The sequence below is a fragment of the Corvus moneduloides genome, chromosome 3 (assembly GCF_009650955.1).
Source record: "Corvus moneduloides isolate bCorMon1 chromosome 3, bCorMon1.pri, whole genome shotgun sequence".
Lineage (NCBI taxonomy): Eukaryota > Metazoa > Chordata > Aves > Passeriformes > Corvidae > Corvus > Corvus moneduloides.
Genome location: NC_045478.1, coordinates 62105365 through 62122462, shown reverse-complemented (window position 1 = coordinate 62122462; position 17098 = coordinate 62105365). Strand labels below are relative to the sequence as shown.

At 42.5% G+C, this 17098-nt stretch overlaps 1 protein-coding gene across 5 annotated transcripts in view; it reads left to right on the top strand.

The window, feature by feature from the left end:
• Window positions 1-2534: 2534 nt before the first annotated feature.
• Window positions 2535-17098, top strand: part of RGS17 (regulator of G protein signaling 17) — a 74287-nt gene continuing 59723 nt past the window's right edge. The window contains exons 1-2 of one of the 5 annotated variants that reach the window (XM_032101892.1): window positions 2648-2716; window positions 4036-4198. In XM_032101892.1, coding sequence (XP_031957783.1) covers window positions 4158-4198 — 41 coding nt within the window. In that variant the 5' untranslated portion in view covers window positions 2648-2716; window positions 4036-4157. The other 4 variants (XM_032101891.1, XM_032101894.1, XM_032101896.1 and 1 more) reach the window with 4 other exon arrangements.

The window sequence follows — 17098 nt, the reverse complement described above, 5'->3', positions numbered from 1 at the left end:
ACTTAATACTGGAAAATAAGGGACCTAGCTTCATGCCCTTTAAATTCTACAGACATTTAATGCTGAAGTAAAATGATTTTATTAGAATTATTTGGACTCTTTGTTCCAGAAGGCCTTCGCAAGTACATGTTTTTATAGATCTTCACAAGTTGTTTTATAACACATTTCTCCATCCATTTCTATTTTTTCAAAAGACAGTGACAATTCTTTGGAAAAACAATGCAAACAGGTTTTAATTTGAAAAAAAAAAAAATAATGCATGGTAATAAGGAAACTGTTTGGGTTAAGAAATGCAAAGCATGGAACAAAACACATATACCAGGGAGAGAGGATAGAAAGGCCGGGAAGAAAAAGTCATTGAGAGCAATTGCAGGGCTCTAAAATAGGCAGAAGGATTAGGCAGTGGCCAGAACAGAGCAGTAGAACAGCTATTGAAAGGAAGTGGATTTATAAACAGGAGTTCAAGCAACAACAAGGAATGGCTTCAGTGCAGGAAGCTATGGTAAATAGGAATGGCTGGGCTTGTCCAGAGCTGTGGAAAACATTAAAAGAGTAAAAAAAGCTGAAGTTTTTTATTCATTTAAACATTTTAAGCATAGCATTTTCAAACTTATAGAATTTGGTATTTTTCTGATACATGGATAAAATTATTTTCTTTCAATCCTACCCACTACTCAGTCTCCCTTTTAAGTTGAACATCTCTATGTAGCTACTAAATCTGTAGGAGAAGACACTTGCTTTGATTGGTTTCATAGTTTTTGCCAGAGTGGAACTATCTTCCTAATATTAAGCAGGTATGAAGGCTCACAGTCTTTACTATGAAGTCATTAAACTTCAACATGTGAGTTTAAAGTTAAACAAATCTTCAGATTATTTCCTAAATATGCAGGTTTTTCCTAACTGAGGCCTTAGAATAGCACTGGTGCTCTTAAAAGCTGTGGACAGATACTCAAAAAATATTTTAAGCACTGCAATTAACTAGTAAAAACGCTGTTAATGTTGCATACATACATTTTATCCTTTACAATACTCTTTTGAGAACTGTTTCTAAACATAGGGAATATAACTTAAATTTCTATTAAGACTCCAAATTGCCATGCCATTAACCTTTGGTAATCAAACAGAGTTGTGGCTTCCAGTTCAAGGACTTTTCCTTCACAAGAATCAAGACCAGAAGAAAAGAGAAGTCATGGTTTTGTGGGGAGAGACTTTCAGGGAGCTTAACACTGGCTCTAGTCCTTGTGAGATTCAGAATTTGAAGCTCCTATCCCAGAAGACAAAAAATAAGCCAGACAACCAACACAACATACTGTCATGTTTTAAATGAGTTGTGTTTTGAACACAGATTCCCGAGAGCCGAGCTGATTTTGATGTGCCTATGCTCTTACAGCTCTCATGCAAGCTAGCCCTTCTGGACTGCTTTCAATCCTTTTAATTTCAACCCTACTAACATATGTGTCATTTTGGCTTCAGTTTTTGTAGCACTCCACTTTGGGCTTTAGATGGGATACACAGGTGTGTTGACCAGTTTTGCAAAGAGATTTGATACACATTGTTGGTGAGCCGCAGAACCACCTTAATGCAGCCTTGTGCCTTTTTGTACCATCTTGCCAGACTGTTTTAGTGGAGTGGTAAATACAGTAATGCATTCTCTCCTGAGATATTAACATTTCTGGATTCGTGGCATGATTTGACAGGATCCAGATGCCAAATATGTATTTTTCCAGTGCTGTTGCCTGGAGGCATATCAGGCTCCAGATTTCTAAGGTGCAGTAGGAAAGCTAAACAGCATTCTCTATTGAGCAAAAATTTGGAAACTGGAGTTTGAAAAGATCGGACAAACTAACTGGCATGACGTGGCAGGATTCAGGATTCAGACGCAGATTTTCAGAGCATCCTGGTCTTGATTCTCACAGTTGACACCAACAGATCCATGCAGATCCACACTGGTTCTTTATTCAGAAATTGTGCTTCAGGTGCCCAACATCAAAAAGTAACCTGGCCACTAAATCCCTGCCTCTCCCTTGGCTTCAGAGAAGAATGAAGTGTTGGATAGTGGTTTATAGACTTTTTATTTTTTTAAATCTATTTGGACATGCCGATGTGGGGACCAAAATAAAAACAAAACCGGAGCCCAGCACCGCTGGGCTTTCACTCCTCAGCACGGCGGCGTGCTGCTCCCGCCGTCACACGCTGCCAGCCCACGAGCGGGGATGCTGCCGCTCCGCCGCCCCGGCCCCGCCGCCTGCAGAGACCCCTGCCCCTGGCTGCCGGCGGAGCGTCCCTGCGACCCGCGACGGCGCCCGGCCGAGCAGCCCGGGGCAGCGAGCGGCGGTGCCGGCCCGAGCCGGGCCGGGCCGTGACTCACCCGCCGGGCCAAGCGGGGGAACTCCCGCTGCCGCCGGGCTCCGCCGCCGCCGGCAGAGCGCATGTGCGGGGGCTCCCTGCTCCGCGCTGCTCCTCGCACCCTCCCGCCCTCCCTTCCTTTCCGCCGCCCTCTCTCCCTCTCTCTCTCCCTCTCTCTCTCCCCCCCCTCCCTCCCTTCCTCCCTCCCTGCCTGCTGCCTGCCCGCCTGCCTGCCTGCCGCCGCCTCCCTCCCTCTCCCCGCCGGCTGGGTGCTGAAGTTGGGCGGATGGCAGCGAACCAGCTGCGCTAGGGACGAGCCGCACCAACCCTTCCCGGGATCTCAGCGCCAACTGCACGCAGCCGGGCGGGGGTGGGTAAGGCGCTCCGCGCTTATTTCAGCCTGAACCGTGGTAAACGGCACCAAAATGTCTGCTTTATAGTGATGCAAAGGGGGGGGGGGGAACCACACCGACCAAAGGGAGGGAATGGGGGGGAAAGAGGAAGGAGGGAGACGAGAGGATGGATGGATGGATGGATGGATGGATGGATGGATGGATGGATGGATGGATGGATGGATGGATGGATGGCGGTAGAGTGCAACAGCAAATGCATTCACCGGAGGGACAGGCTGTGTGTAAGCGTGCCTGTGTGTGTGTGTGTGTGTGTGTGTGTGTGTGTAAGTGTAACAACGGGCGGCTTCGGCGCCGAGGCTGCAAGGTGGAGTGTGTGTGTGTGTGTGTGTGTGTGTTTGTGTGTGTGTCCTGCCCGCGATGCACAAAGGGGTGGGGAGAGGTGCGCCGGGCTCTACCCGCGCCCCCCCCATCTCCGCCGCCTCCCGGTTTGTGTTGAGGGTGCCGCGGGGCATCCGCCGCGCCGGGCGATGCCTACCAGCCCGAGCAGGGGAGGGATTGGGCCGCCCCCGGGGAAGCCGGGGGCACGGGCTGGCGGTGTGACAGCCGCCAGCTCGGAGGCGAGGCAGCGCTCCTCCTGCCTTTCCTCTTGACCTTCCCCTGCCTGTAACGTGGGTCTGCTTCGCGCGAGGAGAGCTGGTGTATTTATTATTATTGTTGTTGTTGTTATTTCAATCCGAGGAGCCGGCGGAAGGTGAGGGTGAACAAGCGAGTTGTTGCTCTAAGATCAGGAGTTGGTTTCCCATCCCTCCCTCTGCCCCGTTTCTCGGCTGCCCCACCGGGCCGGACCGGACCGGCGCCGGGGAGCCCCTGCAGGCAGCGGCCGCGGAGCCCCGGGCGGCACCCAGCCTCTCCCGCCCGCCCTACCCTGCGGCACCGCCATCCCTCTGCCCCGGCCTCCTTCCCGCCCCTCCCCGGGAAATGTCGGCGGGAGGCGGGCGGGGGCCGCGGGAGGAGCAGGTGGCCGGGCGCGGTCGGCGGGGCAGGGATGCTCCCGGTGCGCCGCGCCCGGCTCTGGGCAGCGCGGGACAGAGGCGAGGCGGCACGGCCCCGGGCGGAGCAGGGCTTCCCCGCGCCGCTGGGGAAACACCCGCTGCCGCGGCGCTCGGTGCGGCGGGGATGCGGTGCTGCTGCCCAGCGCCCGAGACCCGCCGTGTGCTGCTCCTGCGGGCTGCGCCTCTCCTCGGGATGAAACCGCCCGCAATTAAGAATTCCGAGGTTACCTCGCTTGCTCGGCTGCCAACCTAACATTCATCTCTATCTGTTCTTTTTGATTTAGAAGGAAGCCTTACTGGTGCTGTCAGGCTTAGAAACAGCTGGGGTGAAATTTATGGTTTTCGGTATTCGGTTTCATTTCTGTATCTGGATTTTCACCAACGTGTGTCATAGGTTTGCAGCCAGATGCTTTTGCAAAATGGATGGAATCTGAAATACCTTGCTAGGTAAATATAAGTAAGTTACATATTGTCTGGCAATACTGTTACGGGTAACAGGTGAAAAATAGCTTCCTACAAATGTAATATTCACGCATTACAAATGTGGGGAGTTCTATAAAGGAAGTTGATTCTTTTTCACATCAATGGATGCCAGTGTCATCATCCTTACATAAATCATTGGGGAATTTTCCTGTGGCACAAGCCATTTAGGCAAACAAACTATTTAACCTTTAAAGAGAAACAGTGTTGCACACTGTTATCACTCTTATCAAGCACATATTTTTATTCTACCTCATACCCAGAAAAGCAAAGTCCTAATAAAAGATACATGAGCCCCACCCCAGTAAGTTTATGGCCTAAGATGCAAATGCTATGATACACACAAGTATTTGCCTCCCTGAAATAACATGAGCATTAAAGCATTTAAATGCCTTTCTCCATCAGGGCCTTAGATCCTTTTAAGTAGCCAAAATAAGAACATAATTTAATTAAAAGAATACGATCAAATAAATTGCTATAGTGAGTTGAACATCTAGTCCAATATCCTGGCTCTGACTACAGTCATTAGCAGATGCTGAAGGGAGAAAAACGTAAGAAACAGGATTGGCATACAGGGATCTTTTCCTGGTATATCCTTTCAAGTTTCAGCAACACGTAGAACATGGATTTCTTAAACTGGAGTTTGCTCCCAGACCATCATGTTTAATAAACTTTGAGTTTCCCTACTCCCTTTTTTACAATCTGTTTATGCTTTGGTCTCAACCTTGTTCTGTGGCAATGAGCGCCACAATTTAATTATGATTTGTGTGAAAAAGTACTTCCTTTTGTTTGCTATGAACCTGCTGCCTGATAATTTCAGTCAGTGCTTCTTAGCTTTCATATGTGACAAGGAGCACATACTGTGTCTGTGTAAGGTGCCAGGAGTGTCCACTGTCACCAGAGCAGGCACAGCACTGGCAGGCCAGGTCCCTTCATTTTACCAATCACCAAGCTGAGAGGCCTACCTAGGAGTGCAAAGCTGCACTCAGCCCTTGGTCTTTATGTTGAAATCTACAGATAGGAATAGTTATTCTTCTCCTTGTTGTGCAACATGGATACTTATGCACAAAGAATTGCCCTGAACCCATGAACTCATTTCAAGAAGGCTACTGAAAAGCTGTCTGTTGAAAAACACTCCCTGCACTATTGATTTGAATTGAAATCTGACTGACAGCATGGTGAAAAATTCCCTATCCCAATGCAGTTTTCTACCTACCCTGAAAAGAAAATGAACTATTTTATTCTTAACTGCAATTCTTATTTTTAACCAGTGTATTAAATACAAAGTGCAAGCTATATGTCAAGGGACATATATATATATATGAACTCTGTGCATTTGAAGTAGCATCATTTTCTAATTGTTCTGTGTAATGTTCATTATAAGGATGTGCATATTGAACAACATGCATAATTTCAAAAGTAAAGTTTAAATGTCCCATAAAATGTAGCTGATTTGTAAGGAGCTATGACACAAGGTCTCCTTCACAAGAGTACTCCTGAGTTCAGTCCTGCTTGGGGGGGTATTGATGAGACCAACATTGCAGAAAACTTCCCTGATCTCACTGGTAGCCCCACTTTGATTTTGTCATAAGAATAATAAAGGAATAAGAGACCAGTGGACTACAAAAACAGAACCTGGACCCAAAGACCCAGAAGTTCTCACAGTTTGAAATCAGCAGCAGACACAACTTGGAGCACAACAGGATCCACAGCAGAACGTGATGCAGTAGAGAAGGGTAGAAACCCATGGGTTGTGACGTTCTTCACAAAAAATAAAATGCTAGAAACCTCAGATGCGTTAATCCCCATCTCCCAAAAGACTAGAAGAAGGAGAGGCTGAGTGGTATTGTTATGGGGACAGGATAGGAGGAATGTCAGCCAGTCTTGGACATGATTTTCCACTTGAAAGTGGCATATATGTGTCTGTGTGTGTATATGTTGCAGAACATAGAAATATGTGTAGAGATATATATATGGTATATACATTTTTCCTAACGAAAAGTATGTTATCTTAAATAAATTTTACAATCCTAGTACCTTTAAATAGCACTTTCTTACTTGTATGCTTCACATGCATGCCTTTATGGATGAACATATGGAGATTTTCTTGAATATGCCAGAAGTGTACTAAGTGAAACAGTATTAGCTCTTACAGAGATGTTCATTACAGTTCCATTAGCTCCCTCCTGATCATGTTTTCATGATGTCAGGGATTTATTTTGCACTCATACCAAGGTTTCAGCTTTTTTAGTGAAAAATATATCCCCACTATATGAGTAGTGCTTATTATGTGAATACAGAATGAGTTTTCTAAGAACATAAAATTCATGTGCTAATTGGCTCGAGCTAAAATTAGTAAAAAATTAAATCCTTCACAAAATTTAGCATTTCTGTTGACGTACCCTTTGTTCTAAGTAGTTTTTATAATGAAATAATGCAATCAAAATTTCCATACCATTAATTAATTAAAAGTTTGTGCATAGGGTATAAAAACAAATGAATAGATTAAGTTGTAATTAAGTTTATCTGTTCGTGTTATAGCTAATGGCTATAGCTATACAGGCTGTAAGTAGAGTTGTGTGAATAGCTTGGCTGCAGACTCCTGGGGGTCCACTGAACCCTCCAAAGAAGCCCAGCCCTTTAAGCTTGGCGCCTCTGCAGGTCTTGGCTACAGAGGGTCTGAGGCAGGGAGCTGCATGCACATTTCACTGTGATTCTCTGGAAAGTTAACCGTTTCAGAGAGGTCTTTTCTACAGAGATTTTGTGTCTCTACTTGAAGTTGTGTGTTTGCTCTCAAAAGGTTTTCCTTGGCATTGCTGCTGTCTCTAGCGTGCACAGAGGAAGCAGCCAAGCAGTGTGACTGTGGCAGGACCTTAGGGAATGCTTAAAGCACACAAACAGATTAACTCGGGGTCTGCACTGCTCCTCCTGCCCAGCCACCATGTAGCCTTGTGCCTTGACCAAACCAGCATAAGGGCTTGATTCTCTAGTGTGTCTTATCTGATTTGCACTGCTCCAGTGATGGAAAATAGATGTAAACGCAATTTAAATTACTTGTGTGCTTTGAAAAAATTGTGGTTTTCTGGTATATTAGTGAATCTGGACTTAAATAAAAGTAGTTCAATCAATTTAAGGTTGATTCTATCATACTGTCATAAAAATTTTGAATCATAGTTTTGTCTTTAAGTTCTTTGTTTATGAAATATAAATGAAATGCATCTTACCTTTCATACAATAGGAATTTTCATACATTATTTACTTTGTAAGCAAATGGCAGTAAGTTCTTAGAAATCAGTAAATGTCTAAATAGAATGTATGTGGAAAATTACAGATAAGGAGATAGAACAGAAAGAAAATTTAATAAAATCTTAAATCTGGCAGCCAAGCATTAAAAACATGCACACATCATAAACATTACATCTGTGCTGCATAATCTTTCTCCATACAAAACCAGTATATAGCTAGCCTAGGTTCTTCTATCTAGTGAGAAAGGGGTAATTAGACAGTGATGCATTAACACAGCTACGTTGCTTCTGCTACCAAAGCAGCTTCATTTAAAGCAGTTTGGCTGCTCTCTCCAGTGATGCCAGCTCTGTGCTTGCTGAAATACAAGAGATCACAAGCTGAACCGCTGTCTATAGCCCATCTCTGTACATACAGACGAGCAGAGCGAATGTCACAGTAATGCTGCCTTTAAAGGACACGGCCACTCTGACTCAGGTCCCTGATTAACTGATTATGTCACTTTGCTAAGTTCAAGTCCAAGCAAGACTTGGTCTTATTTTTGTTTTAGGAAGGCTGAATATGGTTTGGGCAGTTTTGCTGTATTATGTTTTGCTGTACTGTGGTATACTGTAACAATGTCTTCCTTTATCGGCAGCTCATGTCAGTTAAAGTAAAATAATCCTATGGGAGAAAGCAATTAAAGTCCAGGAAGCATGGATGAAGGCTGTCATAGTATCCTTAGCACAGCAGTTTTATACCTGCTTCCGAGACCAGGTTTGGATGTGGCTTTGAGCAACCTGGCAGGGGGGTTGGAATTAGATGATATTTAAGATCTGTTCCAACCCAAAGCACTCTGTGATCCTGTGATTCTCTGATACTGTAGCTCAGGCTGCTTTCAAGAGGGAGATCTCAGAACACTGAGCACCCTTAGAGGCAGTGTGTCCTAGGCACGTCACAGCTGTGGCAAGGAGCTGCAGGAAGTCCTGACATTTCTCACAGTACCGCTGGCTGACTAGTTTCTCCATATATACGCTGGTGTCATAGAAGCTTAAATTAGAGGGAAGCCATAGAATGTCTGGGCTGGAAGGGGCCCTACATGTATTTAATTCCAATTCCCCTTGCCATGGACCAGGACACCTTCCACTAGACCAAGTTGCTCAAAGGCCAGCCTGACCTTGAACACTTCCAAGGATGGGGCATCCCCAGCTTCTCTGGGCAACCAGTTCCGGTGCCTCACTAGCCACACAGTGAAGAAATGTAAAGTAAATTTTTAATGCCATTGTTGCTGTTTATGTTTTGCTTAATGGGAACAATCTTCTGAAGTAAGGAATTTCTTATCCAACCCACCTTATTCTGACAGTATTGCAGACAGCACATGCTCTCTGATATTGACATTGCACCAGACCTTTGGGTAGTGTAAATGCTGCTCTCTCAATGATTTGCATTATATGAAAATTGAGAACAGTGAATAATAATTTCCTGTACAAGAGCTTCACAAGTAGCCTGGATTTAATGAATATAGGTGGGAAGTGTCATCCTTATTACTCAGTGTCCAAAAGGTACTTTTATTTCCAAGTCTTATTATCTTCAGAAATTACAAAGTCCTAAAATATTAATCAGATACTTCATAGCTTTCAAGATGGGTTTGGGAAGAGTGAGATGTAAAAGTTATTTTTTTATCATTCATATAGAATGGTTTAAAAATATATCTGGTTTGTTTTAATGCAGTTGTCTTATAATGGTCTGATAATCTGACTGATACAGTTTGATATGTCTGATAACCTGGTAACTGGAATCTAATGTGTAGAATTTTTTCATTATTATATGTATTACATTTGTCTAGATAGTTTTATAAACACTTACTGACCCTCACAAAGTAAAAACCCCAGAAGATGTTAATAAACAGAATCTCAGCTGTATGGTAAACATTGTGCTGACCAGAATAGATAAGGCTGTTTTCAAATTCTTTGATTATTTGATACGTAAAATTAAGTCACAGAGCAACCACAAAAAAGATAAGTACTCTGTGGTGAGAATCTTGAAAGGATTGAGGGAATACCCATACCCAGTTGTTTCGATCTGGTTTAAACCCAGAAGAGCAAGGAAAATTAAGTCTCTGAGTATAAACCGGAAAGAACTTAGAAGGTTCGAAATATACCCAAAAACGAGATTAAAACCAAACAGGGTTAGGTGTCGGTGCCAAATAATTGGTTTATTTTATTTAATAGTAAAAGAGGCAAAAAGAAAGAAAGAGAAAATAAAGAAATAGAGAAAGAAGTTTGTGTGGGGAGGGTGGAGGGCCAGGGAAAGAGTGACAGGGATTAGGTGGAAGCATATCACCCATGTGAGGGTCCCAATGATGTCTCGTTGCTCCCCTCCATCTGCTCTGCTGGTGGCGAGGGTCCCCCGTCGCCACACGCCACCACACCACGCGCGGAAGAGTACGGAATCCCGTGGATTAATGTACACTGTGGGCCAGGTGGGAACACCCACGTGTCTCCTCTTGCAGGGGCCGGCTTGACACTGTCCCTTGCAACACTGAGGGTCTTGTTGCACCATCTCTGGGGCTCCGGTGCAGGGTCTGGGCACCCCTTTGGGTAGAGGGGGCCTTTGATGGGCCATGTCACCCCCTCTGTCCTTCATGTGGATGCAGCTTCTCCCTGGTGAGGACCCCTCAGCTGGGCTCCTCTGCACAGTGGAGGATGGGCAGTCACTGCGCCTCTGACCAGAGGCCTTTCCAACACACACCCAAAGCCTCTCTCCCCCCACCCCTTGGTTCGAGGCAGCTGATAGCCCTGGGGCTGTGATCTCCACCTTGGAGGTGTTAAGCTTGTGCTCTGTGAATGTCCCCAGCCCTGAGTTGTTACTTTATCTTATCTTCATCAGCGAGCGGTGCAAGGCCTCAGTCAGGGCCCATCCAGGGTGCAGTAGTCTTCTCTGCAGCTTTTGTAATACAGTTTTAAAAGTCCTTCATGAAAATGTTTAAGTCATAAACTATAATATTTCGGTCTCTGACACCAGTGAATGCAGCTACTTCATAAACTATGAAGTTACAGAGGCAGCAACTTTGAGCAGATAGCTCATGTAGGACTGGGCATTGGTCAGTGATTCAGAATACAGAAATCTGACTGTTTATTGGATTTGTCCTCAGCTCTCTTTGCAGAAGGACCATCCCATATCCAGTATGTGTCTCAAAGCCTATGCCTGCACTGCCAGTTGCAGCCTAGAGATAGCTGACAAAGGTTGGACACTCCAAGAATCTAGTTAAAGCAACAAGACTAGCAAGAAAGTTACCTTATTTTACCTCTACTGTCTGTATGTCACCTTGCATCCTGCAGTATAGACTACTCAGAAACTGAGAAATACACTCCTGAAATTTTTCTGTTTTTAACCTAAATGGCTCCTGAGGACATTTGCCATCAAATATATCCCATACTCCTTCAACCATTGTCTTAGCTCCTCTTAACCTGCTTCAATTGATCAGTAACCATCTTCATCTAAGGATATCACAACTGTTGTTTCAATAGCAGTCAGTGCTAAAATACAGAAGTGCTAAGGTACAGAAGGAACATGGCTTTCATGTGGCTAAGGTTTCGGCTTTATGTAGCCAAGGTTGTAGCCACAACTCCTGTGGGTGCAGGATTGCACTGAGCACTTCTTTTAGTTGTCATGTCTGTTTTTGTTAACAGTCCCAGGTTTTTTCTCTGCAAACTAGCAGAAACCTGACCTTTTGCACCAGAACTTGATTGTCTATGTACTAAGTTGTTAAAATGGTCCCAGACCTGACTGGAAAGTTACCACATTCCAGGGATCATTCCCAATAAAATGCTAATACGAGACTGTCCTGTTATGCAGAGCAGGTCACTCTAATTGTATGAATGAAACTAAATTGGGCATTTAGCCCCAGAGCCAGAGAACAAGCCCTGGAACTGTTTAGCTTCCCCATATAGGCACATCACATCTCTTCAGGAAGGCCTCTGCCTTTGGCCTGCATTCTTTCTTTTCAGGCATATGATTTTAACCAAAGGAAACCATGTTTGCTGAGATTTACTTAATGATGGATCCAGATCATCTCAAGTCAGTGACTTGTCTTTGTTAGCTTATATTGTTCCCTTGATATTTGCCTACCGCAAACAAGAGCACTGCAGAGTTATAATGGTTTCTTCTATTTTGTTCACAACAGAGGGATAGCTTGTCAAGTTGTATAAATGAACATATTCCTGAAGGATCCAGTTAGTAACACATCTGCTTAATAGTTATTCCCCATGTTTAATTTCAGACCAAGATTTATCAGCTTTTAATACATTTAATGTTTATAATGTTGACTTTTATCATGTTTATTCTAGAATCACAATGTTGTGTTCACTAACTGACGTCAATGTATATATGACCATACCATCAATTTGGCAATCCTATATAAAATATTAATATAACTATCTCATACCCATCTCAAATATATATGGTTTTAAAAATTACATTTAACATAACTCATATTGAATGGCTTTGACTATACTGAGTTTACTCAGGTCCTTCATGTGTTTATTACTATTAATATTCTATCAAACCCATGGGACAAGGTCGTTATGATTTATGTTCAATATTATTTTTTTGATACATAACAGGAGAGAGAATTGTTTGAATATATTCTTAAAGAAAGTGTAAAGTTTAGGAAAGGTGAGTGGCTCCTATCTGTATGTGCATGAGGTAATAGGAAAATTATGTATCTTATTAGGTACCCTTACTTCTGCTGAGCACTTTTCTTGGTCAGGCGTATAACGCTGTGGCAAGTACAGTGTACTGGTTTCATACAGGTAACATTTCAGGAACTTTTAAGAAAATAGAGAATCCAGAAAGTTGAAAATAGTAAAAGAGGAGGGGACTACTCATCATCATATTATTATCCTGAGAGTCTAGCAATTTAGTGAGCACTGAGAATAAATAAAGAACACATTATGAAAAGGCCATTCCTGTCCTTCCAGATTTTTGGGATTTAGACCTAGTAAGTGCTTTGAGATAATCATTCCATCGTGCTGTCTTTTCTACAAGCTCACTTTTTAAACAACCACTGAATTACCTTTGCATGCTGAGACAACAGCACTGCTATTTCACAGAACAGAAATGCAGATATATATCAATTAAGCAATTAGGGGATCACACAGTAAAATAGTGGCAGATGAAGAAATTAAATATACAGGGCAAAATTCTCGTTGATTTCAAAGGTTAAAATTTAGCATTAAAAATCTTGTCTCCTGCTCCTGCTTCCCTGTTACCAAAGTAATGCTGACAGACATCAGAGAGAGCTTAAGATCCAGAAAATCTCCAGATCCAGATAATTTCCAGGACAAAATAAACAGAAGTTAGTCTTTCTGATCAAATATTCTTACTCATTTGAAGATGACCAGGTAAAACCTCTCCAATATAGTTACACTGTTCCTTTGAATATGTAATCTGAATATCAATATGAAAAATATTAATTAGGGCCGTGTTAGAAAAAAATTGCTCTGTAGGCAAAATGCTGCAAAAACATGAAGACTTTGGATGATTGAGCAATGTAGACCTGCATTTAAAAAATAAAAAAGAGAGAATGGAAGCATATGGCAAGTAGCATTTTACCTTCTGCATGTATGTATCCTATGACTTTCAGCTCATCAGTTCTTTAAAAAGATATGGGATTTTGGAGGTCCATTAAACCACTACCTGTAGATCTGTCATCCTCATAAAACTCCAGTATAGTGAGCTCAGTCCTGTTCATGACAGAATAACACCTGTCCAAGCTTTACCAAATTATGTGTTAAAAAAAAAATCGATGCATATTTATTTTAGCTTGGTTGGTTGTTTTTATGACATGAGTTCCTGTAATATCACAGTTATAATACAATAAAATATTTTTACAGGTAAAAAGAGGGAGTGGACTAACTAGTCAATGCATACCTAGTTCTAATAATGAAGGCAGCATACCTTTTCTAAACCCAAATTACTCTGAATTTTAACAACACTTCGTTCTTGGACATTCTTGGATCAGAACTATGGGAGATGTTTTAACTAGTCCATATCAGCATATGCTTTATACATGCTTATATATATTTCTTTGTAATTTAGTCTCAGATACTTTGAATAAATTGCCTTCTGGTTATCACAGTGAGAGAACACACCCATTGGCTGTGGGGTATAAGTTAACCACCAATCAGCTCCTGCAGTAAATTTCCCATGAAGTATGGTGATAGACCAAGTAAATGTAATTTAGTTTATTTTGTAATGAAAAGAAGTAAGCTATTGTATGTCCCTTGAAAGATGGGGGAAAGATCTCCTTGAATTCAAGAAAATATGGTCTAAAAGAGCTTTAATGTAAGAAGACTAAATTTATCTGAAAGCGTAATTTATTGTAGATCCAGCTACAGATGGGAGACAATTCATAGGGGTTTTAAGACTCCAAATAATTGAATTGCTGTTAATGTTCAAGACACTTTTCCATTAAATTGAATGGAATTCTATGGCAGAAACTATTCTTACATGCAATCCTAGTCATCATTCCCATTTCAAACATATGATTGTAAGGCTCTGTTTAGGCTCCATTAAGTAGAAATTGTTCTGAGGGGCAGTGAGATCAGACAAAACAAGGGGACTGAATGCCAGAGACACCTTGATTTTGACTGCTTAATATTTAGGTGAGACAGTTTTAAATTGTGCTACAGCCCTGTCCTCTAAGGTAGAGAGTGTATCCAGCAGGGTGCCAAGGAAATCAGCTGCTATTGGGCCAGGTGGGCAGTGTGTGCTCAGCAGTGCTCTGGGTTAGGCTGCTATTCAGTTGTATGGCTGTTTGCAGCAGGTGCCACAGTAGCAGCTTTAGGAACACTGGAAAATAGGATTGTATGGTGAGGGAAAAACCCTGGCTAATTGATTCCCAAACTCTGTCTGTTTCCATCAACCAAGGAAGGTTGTTACCTTTTTTTCCTTCTCTTGATCAAGTTGATATTAAAAGCAGGAAGCCTATTTTGGGGTTTTTGTTGTTGTTGGTTTGGGTTTGGTGGTTTTTTTTAGGGGGGGGGGTGGTGAGAAGGAGGTTGTTTGGGGCTTTTTATTTGGTTTGGTTTTTTGGGGTTTTTTGGGTTTTTTGTTTCTTTTTACATCTGTTCTTACCCAGAGGCTGTTCCAAACCTCCTGTTGAAAACCTTTTTCTCATTTCTAGCCACATTCACTCAAAGACTGGTGTTCTCCATTTGCTCTTGTGCAATCATCCATATTAAATTGTTCTTCCTCCCTTCCATTTGTTCACCTGACATATTCATATCCCTCCCCTTTAAACATTTGTCCCAGAAATGCTCTTTGGCTCAAATGGACATGAAAAAATGAAGAGAACACTCAGGATGAAAAATATGTATCTTGTGAAACAAGGGGGCTGAAATGTCATGACAACAGCTCTCCTCCAAATCACAAACTCCCTCCTCCAGCCTTTTCCCTTCATAACTGATCTGTGGAGCTCCCTGGAGCAGGAATGCAGTAAAGTCTGTGTAGCTGCTCCATGAGCATTCTCTCACTCTTATTTACATAAAGGGGATCCCTTGATAAGGAGTATTCAAGGTGCAGCTAACACCTGAAGACATCTTAGAAGTGTGCTGCTTGAATTTCAGTGCGGTGTGATCCTCGCTGTGAATAGTGGCAGCAAAACATATGAAGTCATGTGTGTAAGAAAAGATTCACCTACATAAACTTTGGGGCAGCCTAAAGGGTCTTTTTTTTTTTTTTTCGTCCATCATCAAAATACATTTCCATGTTGATTTGTATACAAAAAAAAGCTTGAGTATTAGTATAATTTCTCAGACAAAATGGCTCTTTCAGGAAACTCTTCTGTACATTACTTAAAAGTGCTTCGTAATCTTGGTATCCTGTGGGACTAGATAAAGGTGTAAAATATCAGTGTAGACATGTACTAGTCTAGAAGAGAAGGGTTCCAGCAATAGCAACTGTGTTGCAAATGCATTGGTTCACCTACATGAGATTGCACAGGGCAAACAAAAATGCCATCATTTTGATTTGTTGTTGCATGACTCACCTTCTAAAGAAAAGTCAGATCACAAGAGAAAATTAAACATTTGTCAAGGAAATGAAGAATCTGGGCCACTAAGATGAATTAGTGATTGTTGATGATTGTTCTCAGACTTCAGTTCTGTTATGTTGACCCACTTGCAGGCTTGAATGGAAACTGATCATTCTTCTTTATGAGGGTTTCAGAGTCACATCTAAAAAGTTGTTTTTAGAGCCAAGAAGAGGTTTGAACTGACAGTAACCTATCCTTTATTTCACCTGTTATCATCCTACCTGTTACTATGCACTGTGAAAAATAGCACTATCTCAGGACAGGCACTTCACTAGCAAAAAAAATTTGGCTGCACCCAAGCCTTTGGTGGCTGAATAAGGATTAAACATTTAATGTGATCAACAGGCAGCTCTGCCTCCCACACTCTCCCACAATTAAAACCTTTACTTTTTCTATTTAAAAATAATTGTATTGTTCAAACAAAAGTAAATCAATTCAGAAAATGTCTACATTTGGCTTTCAGACTCAGATTTTGAATGCATGGTCACTGCTTCTGAGTGATGTATAATAGAAATAGAAAGGTCAGTGCTATTAGCACATTGAAAACATTTCCATCCACATCTCCTTCCTAAGATGTTGCATGGGTGAAATACCAGCAGGCAACGTGTGTCACGTGTATTGTCTGTGTGTGTCAGAAAGCTGTCCCCTGATCAGAAGGAGCAGCCACTTCGAGGTTGTAGGTATGCACACGCCATTTATTAAAGGCCAGTGTGGAGCTCAGAGACTCCCAACAAGCATGTGAGGACAACACTGAGGTGGCCTGGCTGCACAAGATGCGCACTTATCTTTTGAGTGTCCAGTGGATGGTCCTCCATCAGGCACTGGACATCCCACCTGAGTTCCTGAGCCTCCCTGGCCCTGCTGCTGTTGTGATGCCACACAGGCACAACTAATCTTGTCATTTTATTCCCAGGAGAGTCATGGGGATGGACCATGGGAACTTGCCATGCTTAGACGTGGCAGGGAACTCTGGATTTTGTTCACTTTTAAGCAAAGTTTCTCAAAGGCAAACAGAAGGGTTCCTCAGCACATGCTTGCTCTTGCTAGGACTCTAATCTGCAACTCCCCAAAAAGAAAATTTCAGGTGTGGATTTAGACAGAACACTGTTGGCAGGAATAAAGAATATCTAACCTTTATCAGTCTTTCTCCAGAAGCCACGGGTCACAGCACAATTATAGCAATAAGGCTGTAATTTACAGTGAAGCCAGAGAAAGAAAATTCCAGGAGTTTTGAGACATTTAGATTGTCTTTGAGAAGTATTTAAAAATATCCTCCATCAAAGTATCACAATACTTGCCTACAGGTCTGCTCCAGAGAGGAAACATGTTAGTCCAAATCGGTAATTGCAAGGCAAAACTCCTTCCTACCTTTCCCCCCAATGAAGCTACAAACATGAACACAGGCTTTCACCCTAGCAGAAAAATCTGCAAAATCTTACTTTGTGACCAGACATGCAGGTGGTTCAATTTAATTCTCAGTAGTTCTTTCCACAAAGCTAAAAAAATTCCCTGAAGGAAGAAGTGCTTGAGTCAGCTCCACAAAGAAC